At 52.3% G+C, this 17,511-nt stretch overlaps 1 protein-coding gene across 6 annotated transcripts in view; it reads right to left on the bottom strand.

The window, feature by feature from the left end:
- The window catches only part of SPECC1 (sperm antigen with calponin homology and coiled-coil domains 1), a 109,402-nt gene that overhangs the window by 42,537 nt on the left and 49,354 nt on the right, over positions 1-17,511 (bottom strand). For all 6 annotated transcript variants that reach the window (XR_003703835.2, XM_028707580.2, XM_077919781.1 and 3 more), the window contains 4 exons: positions 7,269-8,791; positions 3,345-3,552; positions 2,288-2,361; positions 1,444-1,625 (listed from right to left, as the gene is read on the bottom strand). Coding sequence is in view for 5 of the 6 variants with exons in the window: in XM_028707580.2 (XP_028563413.2) it covers positions 1,444-1,625; positions 2,288-2,361; positions 3,345-3,552; positions 7,269-8,791 (1,987 nt within the window). In the remaining variant the exon portion in view is untranslated. The remainder of the gene's footprint in view (positions 1-1,443; positions 1,626-2,287; positions 2,362-3,344; positions 3,553-7,268; positions 8,792-17,511) is intronic.

Below are 17,511 nucleotides of genomic sequence, written 5' to 3' on the forward strand. Positions count from 1 at the left end.
CATGGTTTAGTGTGAGGCGCATGAGAGGGAACAAGATGAAAGGAGCTGGAGAGACAGTGATTTGCGTATCAGCTGAGCAGCCTCAACAAGCCTCTGGCTCATGAGAGCCCAAAGAGAATGTCCTCTTTGGGGGTCCAGGGAGGGTCTCCTCGTGAGCCAGAGGGGTAGCAGGGCTTTGCTGAGACTACTCAGGTGCAAGGAAGTGGCAGCGGTCAATGCACCACCCTGCCCATCAGCTGTTGGGCAGGAAGACTGAGCAGCCTCAACAAAGCCCTCTTCAGGCTCTGGGGAGGGTCTCCTCATGAGCCAGGACTCTTCAGGGTGCTCCTCATTTCAGGGTCCCACTGCCAGGCTCCCGGCAGTCCCATGTAAATGGGGAGTTGCCTGCATAGTTCACCAACAGTTCTTGGTTGGGACGACACGGGGAAGTGCGGTTCATTAAAAGCAGAAATTTCTACATTCCTCCTCTTGGCCACGTGGGAGGAAGAAGGATGTGAAGAGAAGGAAAAAGGGAGTGTGGAAGGGTATTGTTAAGAGAATCTGCTTACTCAGAGTGTTTGTGCAGGAAAAACTCAGCCTTGGGCCAGTTTGATAGAGAGTGGGCGCCCTGTTCTTGCTGCCGAAGCAAGCATCTAGCCCTGGGAGATGTGCTTTTCCCTATGACAACATGACTTAATTTCTAAAAAGGCAAAGTACCCCTAGACAGTTAAGTCCAGTCAAAGGCGATTATGGGGTTGTGGGGCTCATCTCGCTTTCAGGGCGAGGGAGCCGGCGTTTGTCCACAGACAGCTTTCCGTGTCATGTGGCCAGCATGACTAAACAGCTTCTGGTGCAACGGGACACCGTGACGGAAACCAGAGTGCACAGAAACGCCGTTTACCTTCCCGCCACAGTGGTACCTATTTATCTACTTGCACCGGTGTGCTTTTGAACTGCTAGATCGGCAGGAGCTGGGACAGAGCAACGGGAGCTCACTCCGTCGTGGGGATTCAAACCGCCGACCTTCCGATCGGCAAGACCAAGAGGCTCAGTGCTTTAGACCTCAGCGCCACCCGCATCCCTTCATTTCTACGCATAGGTAAAGCAAAGGCGAAGGAGATGCCTCTCTCTAAGCCCATGTAATTTACAGGCCCGCGAAGTCTACCTTCGTTCTGTGTAAGTAAAAGCTGCCCTAAACATCCCCAACTGGTGCGGTTCACTGAAGTAAATTCAGAGCGTTGTTGGCCAAAGAGAAAGGCGATTCTCAAAGGGCCCCGGATGACATGCGATACATGGAAGACAGGCTCTTTGCATACAAAAATAAAACAGGAAATGCAACGGAACCTGCTTGGAAAAGGGGACACACAGAGAAAGAATGCGAAGGCATGGGCAGTGAAGGGAGTGCAAACTTCCCTGGGTGCCTGCGACCCCTACAAAAAGCCACTGGCCCCGTGCCCCACGCACCTTGTGCTCCCGCCCTGGGCCTCATCCAGCTCCTTCTGCAGCCGGGCGCTCTTCTCCTCCTCCTCCAGCAGCCGGCGCTTCACCGTCCGCAGCTCCTGCTGGGCCTCGCACTTGATGTCGTTGGCCACGACCACCGCCGTCTGCAGGTCGGCTTGGAAGCGGCGCCACTCGGCCGTGTCCTCCTGGAGACGGAGGGGAAGAGGGAGGGGAGAGGAGAGGAAGCGAGAGGTTGAGACTCGCCCAACAAAAGCGGCCATCACCGCAGGGAGGTCGGAGGGCGGTTGGCATCAGTTCTCGTGGACGCCAGCACAACAAGACAGTCGCCCTCACTTTGCGTGGGAGGGAAGACGCAGAAGGAAACCCCCCGGTTTGGAGCCTCTTCTTAGATTGTAAGCTCCTTCGGGCAGAGACCCTCCTCTTACTTATTCTTTTAATGAAATTCAAACACTGCTTGTTTTTTTTAAAAAAAGCCTCAAAGGGGTTTAAAAATGATAAAGCATTAAAATCGAGACAAATTCACCGCCCGACTTTAAAACATACAAAAGTTAAAACGCTAAAACAGATTAAAATTACACTGACTTTCATTTGGACAGGCTTGTTGAAACAGAAGTGTTTTTAGCAGGTGCTAAGTTTTGGAAATGCGACAGCCGTATTGGTGATGCCTGAGTTTGTTCCAAAGCTGGAGGCTTTTAAGCAGAGGTCGGATGGACACCTGTCGGGGTTCCAGTCCATGTGGTTCTGAGTGAGCGGTCCTTCCCAGCCCCACCTGGGGATGCTGTCAAGGACTGAACTCGGAACCTTCTGCACGCAAGGCAGGTGTCCTGCCAGTGAGCTCCCTTCTCACCTTCATCTGCTTGTTCAGGGTCTTCAGCTGCCTTTCCAAATCCGTCTTCTGGACTTCCATTTTCAGTAGATTACCTGGGAAGAGGGAAGATAGGAAGAGTCTACTGAGATAGGACAGGGAGGGAGGGCACCGAAGACACTGCCAAGGTAACACAGGGAAGTGACCTTATCTCGAGCCAGACCTCTGGGCCCATTTAACGCAATATAATCAACACACACGGGCACAGATTTCTGCCCCCCAAACGGCTTGCAGTTTTAAAAGAATGCACAGCATGGAATAAAATACCCTTCTTCAGAGTCCAAACACTAAAAAACTTGCTGATGCCCAGAACACCTTTGGCAGCACAACCCTACATTTACTCAAAAGTTGAGTCTTACTGTATACAGTGGGGCTTACTCCCCAATTAAGTGATCGTAGCCCTGACCTAGCTAATTTGCTTCTGTCCCGGCTTGCAAAACAGCTTCGCCAGCAGGTGGCGATCTCACATGCAGGCTGGCCCCAATTCAGCTATCATCTTATTATTTTATTGCCTTTATATCCCACCAATTTTCTCCAACGAGCTCAAGACGGCCTGTGCGTTGTTCTCCCCTACCTCATATAACCCCCCGCAACAACCCTGTGAGGTCGGTTGGGCTGAGAGGTGCAGTGACTGGCCCAGAGCCACACCCACTGAGCTTCATGTCCAAGAGGGGATTTGAACCCTGGTTGCCCTAGTTTGACATTCTGACCACTACACCACCACCGGCTCTTTTTGGAACCTGTTTCTGCCCCTACAAAAGGCTTCTGCCTGCCCCCCCCCCCAATTCATCTTATCAGATATTTGTTGCTTGGAACAGCAGCCTGACGACATCCTTCACTTGTTGTTGCGGAGAGAGAAAGGCATGCTGTGCCTCCCCCCCCCCCCCCGCTTCCTTCCCAAACAGGCAGCACTAAATTGAAAATTATTTCTTTATTGGAGGGCGGGAATCCCAAGCAATCCTTGCCAACTTCATAACCTGCTTGCAATCTCTCTCTACATACTGTCCTCAATCATTCCCCCCTCCTTGGTTCCACCTACTCTCCAAGTCGCTGATGATCTGGTTGTCGTGCAGTTTGAGCGCCCGGTGTTGCTCCACCTGGTCTTCCAGCTCAAAGATGGTCTCCTTCAGGTTCTTGAACTCGGCCTCGTTCTCCGACGTCTTCTCCTGGAGCTTGAGGTTGGTTCGGCTGAGCTGGTCCGCCTGACGGTCGCAGGTCTCCTTCAGCTGAGCACGCTCCTTCTCAGTCTGGACGGAGAGAGAGAGAAAAGGGTGAGAAATCGCACCAGGATCCCCGCGTCGCAGGGGGCTGGACTAGATGACCCTTTGGGTCTCTTCCAACTCTACAATTATTCTATTATCGCACTGTGCGATGCTAAGGTGCCACCGATAAGTGCAGGTGGAGACCACACGGTGTTTAATTCCTCAGAGACCACCAGCTTCCATTTAAATACAGTGGTGCCCCGCAAGACGAATGCCTCGCAAGACGGAAAACCCACTAGACGAAAGGGTTTTCCGTTTTGGAGGTGCTTCGCAAAACGAATTTCCTATGGGCTTGCTTCGCAAGACGAAAATGTCTTGCGAGTTCCTGCAGGGTTCCCCCCCCTTTTCCCAAGCCACTAAGCCGCTTATCAGCTGATCCGCTAAGCCGCTTAACAGCTGATCCGCTAAGCCGCTTAACAGCTGATCGCTAAGCCGCTTATCAGCTGATCCGCTAAGCCGCTTAACAGCTGATCCGCTAAGCCGCTTAACAGCTGATCGCTAAGCCGCTTATCAGCTGATCCGCTAAGCCGCTTAACAGCTGATCCGCTAAGCCGCTAATCAGCTGATCCGCTAAGCCGCTTATCAGCTGATCCGCTAAGCCCGCTAAGCCGCTAATAGCGCTAATCCGCTAAGCCGCTAATGGGCTTGCTTCGCAAGACGAAAAAACCGCAAGACGAAGAGAATCGCGGAACGGATTCTTTTTGTCTTGCGAAGCACCACTGTAAATAAAAATTAATTGAAAAGGACCATTTCCGTGATGCCTGTCCCAATAAACTGGGTTGCTGTCTTATTTAGGGGGTCTAGCCACCTCCGGCTGCTCCTGGACAGGGATGGATAGCCTGGCCGCAATAATCTCTCGCAACACCAGAACTCATGGGCATCCAATGAAGGTGAATGTTGAAAGATTTGAGACAGATAAAAGGAAGTTCTTCGCTCATTGCAGGAGACGAACCTCTGGAGGAGTGTGATATACAGAAACAGGACTGTCAGGAACCAGGCTGTGTTAGCAGAGCTGCAAAATCTTTTCCATGCCCTCACCTTGGACGCCGATTTTGGGCCAGCAAGTTGCCAACCTCAGAAGACCATTTGGAAGAGATTTGTGGGGAGGATAGGGGACAGAGGCAGCCGTGTGAGGAGGGAACAGGATGTCCCGGGAGGTGTGCTGTCTTCTCACAATAAAAGAAAGAAGTTGCCAAGTCTTATAAAGCCCACTGACCAGAACCCGGTCCTCCTGATACTGCCAGACACAGCCTTCAAGGCGTTGGAAGGCTCTGGGCAGGTAACTGAAGGGCCCTGGGATGCAGGCGGTCTTTCCATCGCTCCTTCCTGTCAAAGGCTGTGTCCCAGGAAGAGCGGGGGAAATACTGGGAGTTGTCAAGAAGGGTTTGGCTTCTTGGATCGTGGTCTCCGCTTCCTTGAAGAAGGAGTTCTGGCAAGAGACGGGCTTGCACCTCACAGCAGTTGGCAATAATGTGCTTGCTAAGATTCTAGCGAATGTGATCAGGAGAGCTTTGAACTAAATCTGGAGGAGGAGGCAGATAATATAACAGATGACAGGAGAACTCCCAGTTCTGGGGATAATAGCATTACTGAGAAGACCCACAGAAGTCAATGGGTCCACCGGTTTCAACTCTGAGAAGAATGTAGGCAGTGAGAACCCCAAATCGAAGTGGAAGGAAAAGATGAAACTTTGGATTTCTGTGGGTTGTTGTTGTTTTTTTAAAAATATTTCGGCAGCTAAAACCCCAGTTAAACAACAATTTTTAAATGGGCACCAGCTTCTCTGCAGATTTCCACACAGCCCAGCAGCCATCGCACTCCTTCCCACTTGCTACGGTCATCGCCAACCTCGGCCAAAAACACACCTAGAGTTTCCACTTCTCTATAAATCAGGTGGTGACTTTTGGCAGGGTATCCCAGCTCCCCCCCCCCGTCCCGGCAAAAGTTCTTCCCACGGGCCGCTCCCTAACTGTGGGAGGTGGGGTTTCCAAGCAGGGCAGCAGCGATGGTTAATTGCAGGCTTGGGTTACGAGTGCGAGACTCGCCAAGAGAATTAACATGCACTCATCCATTGTGTTTCCCCCCTTTCCCTGAGCACAGCGAGAGCACCTGGTCTCTCTCGGAAAAAAAACAAACCACCAAGCTGCTAATGAGGTCCATCTGTCTGGGACAGGAGGGGGGAAAGTGCTGAAGGGCTAGACCAGGAAGGAGGAAATTGCTGCAATTGCGGTGAAAAGGGTCATTCAGCTAAATGTCCAAACGGATGCAGTTCTGCAGGGAAGGGAGCTTGTGACTGTGTGTTGCCCAGATTTTGGATGTACAGGAGAGGCTTTGGATGCAATCAGATCGCTGGTCGGCCTGTGTCCGTGTTGTTTGTACCAGGAGTGGCTAACTCTTGGCTCTCTGGGTGCCGTTGGACTGTGGAACTCCCTCCCACAGGAGACAGTGATGGCGACCAGCTTGGATGGCATTAAGAGAGGAAGGGGTGAATTCATGGAGGTTAAGGGCTTGGCTCTGCCTCCATAATCAGGCAGTCTGGAATATCAGTAGCTGGGAACCATAGGAGGTCAGAGGGTTCTTGAGCTTCCCACAGCATCTGGTTGGGCATGAAGCTCTTAATCTCAGGGCTGTCGGCTCAAGCCCCATGTTGGGCAAAATATTCCTGCATTGCAGAGGGTTGGACTAGATGATCCTTGGGTACCTTCCAACTCTATTCTATTATTCTATTTAACTGAATCAAAACAGTGAAGATTTTATGAGCTGCCAGGGGAAAGGGAGAAACCAAATAGAGTTGTTTTGCTCATGGCTCCACAAAGAGGGAGAGAACAGAGCGTGGCTACTTCACAGCAAACGCCCTGTGCGGAAACTGCCTCACAAGTATATAAAACAGGGCAAGAGGGACCAAACTACACGCGCTGTCCAGAACTTTCAGTATTCAGGGAGCAAGGAACCAGAGTCCTTCCTTCCTTTCCCTGTTAGCATCAGCGCAGCTGACCTCTTGCGAATGGTGCAAATCCACTATGAGAAAATGGGGTCCAGCTACGTAGCCGAGACAAACTCCAGAAAGCAACAGATCTAGCCCCCCTGAGAGAGCAGAAATCTCTATGCACGTGAGCTATGAAAGCCAGTATGCTGAGTGATCTGGACTAACATCTAACAGGGTCAACTTCTTCACTCCTGCAAAGAAGCAGGTTAGAAAGGAAGGTTTCTGTGACCCTCCAGGGCACGGTGCCTAGGAAAATCTTATCTGATTACAAGATTTTGATGCTTCTAAAATTTTGTTTCGATGGCTGTAAATATTGTGCTTTTATTGTATATTTCATTTGCATTCTTGTATATGAATGCTGCTCGCTGGCTTTGGGAGCCTTGGGGTTAAGGCAGCATGTAGATAAACCGTATGGACTCACAGAGCTGGAAGGGACCTCGAGATTCATCTAGACCAACCCGCCTGCAGTGCAAGAATCCTGCCCATATTAACATCCCTGGGTGGGCTCGAACCACCAACCTTCTGGCGCAACAGCCAGGGGCACTGACCCAACACAAGAAAAGCCCGGCAGGTTCACTAGGTCTCTCACAACGGCGAGCCAGAAGCCTCTGGGAAGCAGCCCTGGCGTTGCTCCGCAGCAGCCAACATTTAGGGATAGACTGCCCCTGCATCTGGAGGCTCTGCTGAGCTCTCCCCCCTCCCCAGCAATCCTTACCTTGGCCAGCTGCCCTTGCAGGGTCTTCACCTCGCTGTGCGCCTTCAGCAGCTCCTGCCTGAGCTCCGTGCAGGCCAGCTCCAGCTGGTCCCTCTCCCCGCGGGCTCCCTTCAGCATCTCCTGCATGGCGCCGGGGTCCCCGCCCCGCCCCACGGTGTCCATGTCTGCTGCCTTCTGCTTGGCGCTGTCCAGCTGGGCCCGGAGCGAGCCGTTTTCAATCCTCAGCCCCTCCAGGGCCACCTTGCAGTCCTCCAGGGCCCTGGCCAGGCCGGCTGCGCCCTGCCTCTCCGCCTCCAGCAGGCCTCCCAGCCGCTCGGCCTCCTCCCGCAGGCTCCGGGTGGCTGCCTGGGCTTCCTGGTGCTCCCTCTCCAGGCCGCGCAAACTGCTGGTCAGCTGCTGCTGGATGTTCAGCAGCTTCTCCCGCTCAAACTGGGCCTTCTCCTGCAGCTCCCCGCACCGCTGTTCCAGCTCCTGGATGGTCTTGGCCTTGCCGTCGTCGCCGGCCGGCCGTTCCTGCAGCAGGGCGGCCAGTTTCTCGTTCTCCTGGCCGAGCTGCTCGGCTCTCTCGCGGTGCTGCCGGAAGGAGCCCTCCAGCAGGGCCTTCTCCTCGGCCAGCCGCTCGTTCTCGGCCGTCAGCTCCTGCACAACCTGCTGCTGGTCGGAGAGCTCCTGGAGCGTGGCCTGCAGCTCCTCTGCGGTGCAGTGGTGGTTCTCTTCCATCCTCTGGATCCGCTCCGTCAACGAGGCCACCGAGAGGTCGCTGGCGTTGTTGGGGGAGCTCCCGGCGGGGGAGTCCTGCGGGGCCTGGGAGGGGTGGCTCCCCGACGACGGGGGCCTGGAGGGCGCCTCCGCGATGTGCTCGAAGTCCGAGGCGTCCGGGGACAGGGAGGCCTTGGTGACGTCGCTGCTGGACGACCCCGAGTTCCGCAGGGGGGCTGTGCCCCCGTTGGCGCGGGGGTTCCCGGGAGGCTGCGTGGGGCTGCCGAAGCTCGACTCCTGCGTGGTGGGGGTGGCGAGGCTGCTTCCGCAGCCCCCACTGCTGCTCAGGGTGTCCGACAGCGGCGACTGCTCCAGGCGGCTGAGCTTCTCTCTCAAGAGGCGGTTCTCCTCCCCAAGGCTCAGCAGCTCCCTCTGGAAAGCCCGGTTCTGGTCCTGGAGGGTGCGGACCAGGGGCTCCGCCTCGGCTGGCGACACCCCTGCGGGGTGGTCCAGTTCGCAGTGCACCCATTCCCGGTCCTGGTGCTTCTTCAGCTCGCTCCGGAGCTTGGTGATCTCCGAGTCCTTCGCCTTGGCCTCGGCCAGCAGCTCCTTGACCTGCGACTCCAGCATGGCCTTATCGCCGGCGTCCCCCTCATTCTTGCACTTGGGGGCCGGGCGCGAGTGCTTGGTGGGCGTCGGCGCCCCGGAGGAAGTGGGGCTGGGCTGAGCCTTCCTGGGTCTCAGGGCCGCCTTCTCTCTGCCCGAGGCAGTCGACAGCTCCCGCGGGGCTGGGATCCCGGTACGCTTCGCCGACGGGATGGAACCTGGGAGAGCAGGAAGAGAAAGGCAGTTAACGCCTGGAGCGTAAGGGCTTGATGGGAAATCAGCATCCAGGATTCGAACACAGGGCCGCACCCTCCCCCCTGCAGTTTCCGGCAACTGGGATTCCGAAGCATTGCTGCCTCCAATAGCCATGGCAGAGAACAGGGCTAGTAGCCATCGATAGCCCTCTCCTCCTCCATGAATTTGTCTCGTCTTCTTTTAAAGGCCATCACTGCCTCCAGTGGGAGGGAGTTCCACAGTTTAACTACACACTAGGTGAAGAATGACTTGAGTGCAGCCGGTGTGGTTAAAGCACTGGACCTGGGAGACCAGCGTTCGAATCCCCTCTCGACCATGAATCTCCGTGGATGACCTGGGGCCAGTTGCCATTTCTTAGCCTGACCTACCTCACAGGGTTGTTGTGAGGGTGAAATGGGGGAAGACGAGAACCACGTACATATACCGCCTTGAGCTCGTTGGAAGTACAAGGTGGTAGGCAAATGTAATAAACAAACAACAAAACAATTCCCTCTGCCCTGAATCTCCCAGCGATCAGCTTCTTTGTATGCCCACAAGTTCTTATATTCTCTTAAAGCCATCCAAGTTGGGGGTCCCCACTGCTTCCTGTGGCAGGGAGTTCCATAGTTTCACTGTGCACTGGAATATGAGTTCTAGAGAGAGGGAGAAACACTTTTTGCTATCTCTGTCCGGGCATAGTTTTATCCCCTGACTTGCCCTCACCTACTCCCTTCCCTGGCTCTCGCCCCAACCTCCACCTGCTCACTACAGCAATTGTGAATGCGAACTCTCGGGGGGGCGAGGGGGCGGCAGAGGGCCAACGTTTCCACCGGGGGAGCGAAGCCTGGCGGAACAAAAGCTCTGTTTGAGGCGGGTGCCTTCCCCCCCCCCCCAGAGATGACCTTCAGAGGGAGCCTGCCCGCCTCTCGCTGGCGGAAAGGCCCCAGGCACCCTGCGTGGAATGCAAGGGCAGGCTGCGACCCGGAGAGATCGCGAGCTGCGCTCTTTTGCCAGGAACTGCGAGGAGGAGGGAAAGATCCGGCCAAAAAGAAACAGAGAGCGAGCCTCCCCGGGCAGTTCCCCAACAAGGTGCCCCCCCAGCTCTGAAAAGCTCGAGAATCGACTGGGATGGGCACACACTCGATTCTGCCACAGCCGCCACCTCCCAAAAAAACCCCAGCAAAAAGCGGGGAGGAGTTTATATTTTATAGAGAGCGCTCTTGAAGTGTACACTGTTCTAAGAGCACAAGAAAAGCCTGCTGGATCAGGCCAGTAGCCCATCTAAGCCCAGCACCATGTTTTCACAGCGGCCAAGCTCAATGCCTGTCTTCTGGGAAGCCTGCAAGGAGGATCTGAGCACAAGAGCCCTCTCGCCTCCAGCAACAGGGATTCAGAAGTGATGCTGCCTCCGACCAGCCATTCTGGCTGCTAACCATCAATAGCCCTTTCCTTCTCCGTGACTTGGCCCCGTCCTCTTTTGAAGCCCCCCCCCCCCAAGATGGTGGCCACCCCTGCCTTCTGGGGGAAGCAAGTGCCGTAAGTTTAAATATGTCGCCTCTTGCTCACTTTCTCTCTGGACTAAAAAGTCCCAAACTTTATTTCACTCGCCAGAGTGGTGCATGCTCTGGTTATCTCCCGCTTGGACTACTGCAATGTGCTCTACGTGGGGCTACCTTTGAAGGTGACCTGGAAACTGCAATTAATCTAGAATGTGGCAGCTAGACTGGTGACTGGGGGAGGCCGCCGAGACCATATGACACCGGTCCTGAAAGACCTACATTGGCTCCCAGTATGTTTCCGAGCACAGTTCAAAGTGTTGGTGCTGACCTTTAAAGCCCTAAACTGCCTCGCCCAGTATCCCTGAAGGAGCATCTCCACGCCCATCGTTCTGCCTGGACACTGAGGTCCAGCGCCAAGGGCCTTCTGGCGGTTCCCTCACTGCGAGAAGTCAAGTTACAGGGAACCAGGCAGAGGGCCTTCTCAGTGGTGGCACCCGCCTTGTGGAATGTCCTCCCACCAGATGTCAAAGAGAACAACAACTCCCAGACTTTTAGAAGACATCTGAAGGCAGCCCTGTTTCGGGAACCTTTTAATGTTTGATGCATTACGGTATTTTAATATTTTGTTGAAAGCCACCCAGAGTGGCTGGGGAAGCCCAGCCAGATGGGTGGGGTATAAATAATAAATTATTATTATTATTATTATTATTATTATTATTATTATTATTATTATTACCATTATTATTATTATTACCATTATTATTATTATTATTATTATTATTATTATTATTATTATTATTATGTCACTGTCAAGGGTTTTCTAGCTGCGATAATTATATTGCAGAGGGTTGGACTAGATGACCGCTGGGGTGCCTTCTAACTCTATGATTCCATGTTTCTCTTTCCACACACACACACACACACACACACACACACAAATGCAGAAAGGGGACAACAAGCACCATCCAAACTATTCTGCATCGCACAGGGGTTGGGCTAGATGACCGCTAGGGGTCTCCTGCCAACGCTACAACATTACAACACTATGGTTCTATGAAACCTAAGAGATTCCCTCTTCAGGTTTCTATTCCTTCTCCTCACCCTTTTCTGATTTCAAGGAGCAGTGTTTTATGATGCATTTTGCATACATTGCTGAAATGTAAAAAGGGGGGGGGGAATGTGTGTGTATGTGTAAATAAAGAAGCAAACAACGACAGAGAGCAAGCGAGAGAGAGAGCTGTTTTCCTCCTTGCATTAATTAGGCGGCTGCGTGCACCTGGCTTTCCCCAAACAAATAAAGAACCAGCCAAGAACACAGAGCACCACCACTTGCCCCCCCCCCCAATCCGTTTTGGACAAGTGTGGATGGAAAGCCTTTCAGCCTGGAGGTGGCAAAGGAATTCCTGGCTTGGCAAAGGGGAGCAGACCGGCTTTGGCAGATCGGGGTCCAGCTCCAACCAGCCGGCCCTCCATGACCTCATCCGGGGAAACGTCTGCCCAACCTGCTCCAGGCCAGTCGCTCCCTCTTGAAGGCCCCCAGCTTCCTCCTGCCATATTTGAAGGGGCCGAGAGGAAATCTGGCTTTGCCCAAACCCCCAGGGACGCTCGTTCATCGGCCTGAGTCATCCGTTCCCGTTTGTGGCTCTGGTGAGGGTCCCGGTCAGTTGCCAAACTCCACGTGGGGAACGAAGGGGAAGGGGGGAAGAGATGCAACTTGGGGAACTGGGGAATGGAACTGGGTTCAAGGCCCTTCCTTCGCCAACGGGCCTGCCAGGAGTTCCTGCTGGTGGCCACCTCAACGTCCCGGGCCAAGTTTAAGGACTGGTGTCACAGGGATGTTTTTGGCCACAGGGGCACGGCTGCAGTCGTTCCAAAAGTAAATGAAATCAAACCAATACTGGCTCCAGGAAGATGTTAGGCTGCCTTATTCCAAGTCAGACTGTGGGTCCGCTGAGCTCAGGGATGCCTGCACTGACTGGCAGCGGATCGCCAGGGAGTCTTTGGTACAGCTGAGAGGCAACAGGGACTGAACCTGGAACTCTGAGCTGCAGCCCTTTTCCTGGAAAACAAGTCAAGTTTCTAGTCCTCATGGCCTGGGATAAACAGCCAGTTTCAGCAGAAAGCTGGCTTGTACTGTCAGACCACTGAGTGTGTCTAGCTCAGTGTTGTCGACGTGGACTGGCAGCAGCTCTTCGGGCTTTCTAGTTGGGGGGGACGGGGATGTCTCTGGTCCTGTCTGGAAATGCCACCGGCTCCTTCTGCATGCAAAACTGAGCTGTAACGCTCCCCCATAAAATAAGAAGAAGAAGAAGAAGAAGAAGAAGAAGAAGAAGAAGAAGAAGAAGAAGAAGGAGAGGGTGCACCTCCACAGGCACATACCTCCACATGTGGTGGGAGTGTCCCAAAATCCAACTATTCTGGACAACAGCCATGCAAGAAATATGTACAATAACTAAGCAAGTAATAGACATCACCCCAGAATTGGCCCTACTAAACATCTTCCAAGACAACAATGCCCATTTACACCACAAAGAACTCATAACCCACCTGCTCTCAGCAGCCAGAAATACCATAACCAGACACTGGAGAGACCTGTCAGGAGTAAGCATGGACCAATGGTACCAAATAGGATGGGAAACAGCCCTACTAGAAAAATTAACTAATAAACTGAAACTGACATGGGGACAAACAGAAGAAGACACCTTCACCCCGGTATGGCTCCCCTTTATCACACACACAGCCCAACAGGACAATGACAATAATCCACCAACAGCATACAAATCAATATGGCTAACCTGATCCAAAACACCCACCCACCCCACTCACACACGAAAACAAAGATCACCACAGCCAATCACAAGCAAACAATCACACCCTAGGCCAACCCCAACCTCTCTCACCACCAAAGGAACACAAGTGAACAACACAAGCAACGCTGACACCAAACTCTACACACATTAAACATAATAGAAACACCGCCACCCGACCCCACCCCCATCCACCTTCCCTCTCTCCACCCCCCTTTTCTTCTCTCTTTCTTTTTTCTTCTCCCCCTAATGCCTCAACAAATGAAATGGATTTGTAAAAATGTTACATGGCAAAAAAAAATACGAGGCACTACACTTCTGTAAAACAAGAAAATCCTTAATAAAATATTTACTCAGAATAATAATAATAATAATAATAATAATAAAATTTATTTATACCCGCCCTCCCCAGCCAGAGCCAGGCTCAGGGCAGCTAACACCAGTAAAATTTTAAAAAACACACACAAGAAACAAATTTAAAATACAGGTTAAAATGTAATTTAAAATGCAGCCTCATTTTAATAGTAGCCCATAGATCAAAACCATAAGGGGAGGGAAACATAAGGGTCAGACTGAGTCCAAACCAAAGGCCGGGCGGAACAGCTCCGTCTTGCAGGCCCTGCGGAAAGATGTCAAGTCCCCCAGGGCCCTAGTCTCTTGTGACAGAGCGTTCCACCAAGTCGGGGCCAGTACTGAAAAGGCCCTGGCCTTAGTTGAAACCAATCTAACCACATTGTGACTTGGGACCTCCAAGGTGTTGTCATTTGTGGACCTTAAGGTCCTCCGCGGGGCATACCAGGAGAGGCGGTCCCGTGGGTACATGGGTCCTAGGTCGCATAGGGCTTTAAAGGTCAAAACTAGCACCTTAAACCTGACCCTGTACTCCACCGGGAGCCAGTGCAACTGGTAAAGCACTGGATGAATGTGATCCCGTGGCAAGGACCCCGTAAGGAGTCTCGCCGTGGCATTCTGCACCCGCTGGAGTTCCTGGGTCAGCTTCAAGGGCAGCCCCACGTAGACTTGCGGGGGGCAAGCAAAAGTTACAAAGCGTGGTTCAAGAATTCAGAAACCCTGACAGGGGATCCTGCCAACAAGCACCACATTCTACGTTAGAATATAAGAAGAGCCTGCAGGATCAGGCCAGTGGCCCATCTAGTCCAGCATCCTGTTCTCGCGGTGGGCACCCAGATGCCCGCATGAGAAACAGGATCTGAGCGCAAGAGCAACTCTCCCCTCTTGTGGCCTCCAATGACAGGTCTTCGGAAGCAGTGATGGTCGCATCTATGGCCGGCGCTCAGAAAGGCAGTGGTGGAGGCGGCTTATACCGGCTGCAACCACCGATTCCCAGATCCCTGCAGCTGCAGAAATGCAGCCGGGGGTGTGAGGGGGGGGCAGCTGTTGGCTCCACAGCGAAAGAATGCCTGCACTATCTCCTTCCTTCCCCCGCCCTCTGCAAAAAAACACTGAGCCCTTTGTCTTTGGCCTTCTATTATGCCTGTAAGGCAACACAGAGCTGTTCTGTGCCTCCTTCTGGTGCAAAATGGCCCCCTCCTTTCTCCCAGCCCCCTGAATTCTGAGTCTGTGTATGTGTGTGTGCGTGCATATGCGCTGGGGTGTGTGCGCTGGTCATCTTTCCTCCAGCCTGTTATTCACCACCCCCTGTCTGATCGCACAGTGGGAGAGCCCCATATTTGCATGCAGAAGGCATCTCCAGGTAGGAATCACAGAATCATATGAGTTGGAAGGGACCCCCAAAGGTCATCCATTCTAACCCCCTGCAATGCAGGACTCTCAGCTAAAGCATCGAAGACAGATGGCCTTCCAAACGCTGGTTAAAAACTTGCACGGAGGCAAGAGTATTGTTCGCCCAGAAATGGAAGCAAGAAGAAATTCCAATGAAAGGAGAATGGCAGACGAAATTACAGTGGTACCTCGGGTTAAGTACTTAATTCATTCCAGAGGTCCGTTCTTAACCTGAAACTGTTCTTAACCTGAAGCACCACTTTAGCTAATGGGGACTCCCGCTGCCGCCGGAGCACAATTTCTGTTCTCATCCTGAAGCAAAGTTCTTAACCTGAGGTAATATTTCTGGGTTAGCGGAGTCTGTAACCTGAAGCGTATGTAACCCGAGGTACCACTGTAATGGACTACTGTATGCAGAATTGGACAAAATGACAGGAAGGATTCGAAACCAGAGATTTGCAGAAGATTGGAAGAAGTATATGAACTATCTGAAGAGCAACTGCAATCAACAAATTACGCTAGTAGGACTACAAGAAGTTTTGTAAGGAGAAGTATATGAAGTGTTACAAAGTAGATAAAGATAGAGACATCAGTCATGTGTTTTAAATGTACAGTGGTGCCTCGGGTTACATACGCTTCAGGTTACATACGCTTCAGGTTACAGACTCCGCTAACCCAGAAATAGTACCTCGGGTTAAGAACTTTGCTTCAGGATGAGAACAGAAATCGTGCTCCAGCGGCACGGCAGCAGCAGGAGGCCCATTAGCTAAAGTGGTGCTTCAGGTTAAGAACAGTTTCAGGTTAAGTACGGACCTCCGGAACAAATTAAGTACTTAACCCGAGGTACCACTGTAATAGGGCAAGTAAGAAATGCATACTAAGAGATTAGATTGGAGAATTTTCAGACAGGACTGATGGAAGTAAAAAAATTGAATAAGATGTAAAAGTACGTTTAATTACAGTTGAAAATGGTATGTTAAAAAACTAATAAAAATTTATATAAAAAAATAAAAATAATAACCTCCACGGAAGGAGCGTCCACAACCTCCCAAGGGAGGCCGTTCCACTGTCAAACAACCCTTACTGACTATTTAGTTGGAATCTCATTTCTTGTAACTTAAAGCCACTGGAAAGAGCCCTTCAATAGAGGAACGGACTCCCCTGGATGGTGGTGGAATTGCCTTCCTTGGAGGTTTGCAAGCAGAGGTTGGATGGCCCTCTGTCAGGGATGCTTCAGCCGGGACGCCTGCATTGCAGGGGGCTGGACTAGATGGCTCTTGGGGAGCCCTCGCAACCCTGCAATTCTCTTGCTTCTCAAGGGAACGCACAGCAAATTGGACACAGAGCGGGGAGCAGCCCAATATAGAGCGGCAATAGCGCAAGGAGGAGGGGCGGCTGTCAAAAGCCCCACATAACCAGATGTGTATAATTTGGTTCGGTTTGCACTTTAACATGAGCCTGTCTAAACGGCACTTCCCGAAACAAGATGCAAACCGAGACACAGCTCTCCTTCTACACAGTTCCTCAGCCCAGCAATGAGTCCATGGATGTTTGTGTTAGGGGGAAATGCATCTATGGGCAAAAATGTTTTTTAAAATGCATCCCATCAGGGAAAACTGCCCATGGTGCCTGCTAGGAGAAATCCTAGCCAGCATCTTAAAAAGCAGAGACATCACCTTGCCAACAAAGGTCCGTATAATTAAAGCCATGGTTTTCCCAGTAGTGATGTATGGAAGTGAGAGCTGGACCATCAAGAAGGCTGATCGCCGAAGAATGGATGCTTTTGAATTCTGGTGCTGGAGGAGACTCTTGAGAGTCCCATGGACTGCAAGAAGATCAAACCTCTCCATTCTGAAGGAAATCAGCCCTGAGTGCTCACTGGAAGGACAGATCCTGAAGCTGAGGCTCCAATACTTTGGCCACCTCCTGAGAAGAGAAGACTCCCTGGAAAAGACCCTGATGTTGGGAAAGATGGAGGGCACAAGGAGAAGGGGACGACAGAGGATGAGATGGTTGGACAGTGTTCTCAAAGCTACCAGCATGAGTTTGACCAAACTGCGGGAGGCAGTGGAAGACAGGAGTGCCTGGCATGCTCTGGTCCAGGGGGTCACAAAGAGGCGGACACGACTAAATGACTAAACAACAACAACAAGAAGAAATCCGGGCAGTAGCACATGGGTGACTTTTCACGAGGACGTAAAAGAGAGTCATGCAAACTGAGAAAGAAATGGGGAGAAGCGACTTGAAAGATGGGGAGAAATAAAAGATGGAGAGAAACCCAAATTGGCTGAATCAACTCTTCCCATAGCGGTGCTGAACACCGTGAATGGACAACAGGGAATGCTTTTCACAGGGTCGTAACAGGGGTAGGGCATCTCTCTAATCCTCTTTTAAAGCTGCCCATGTTGGTGGCCATTGCTTGTTCATGTGGGAGGGAGTTCCACAGTTCGCCGATGCTGATGGATGCCTTGCGCTCTGGTCGGTTTCTGTGGAGCTGAACTGAACAATTTATGAAGGGCTGGAGAGGGGAGGGACTCAGCCCACCCACAAAAAGAGGGACGTGGCAAGGACCGAAAAGGGGGGGGAGTGCAAATTGACCCCTCCCCCTTGCTCAGCTATGGGCTTCGGAGCGAATTTCCAGAAAGCGGGGGGGGG

Source organism: Podarcis muralis, chromosome 15 (genome assembly GCF_964188315.1).
Source record: "Podarcis muralis chromosome 15, rPodMur119.hap1.1, whole genome shotgun sequence".
Classification (NCBI taxonomy): domain Eukaryota; kingdom Metazoa; phylum Chordata; class Lepidosauria; order Squamata; family Lacertidae; genus Podarcis; species Podarcis muralis.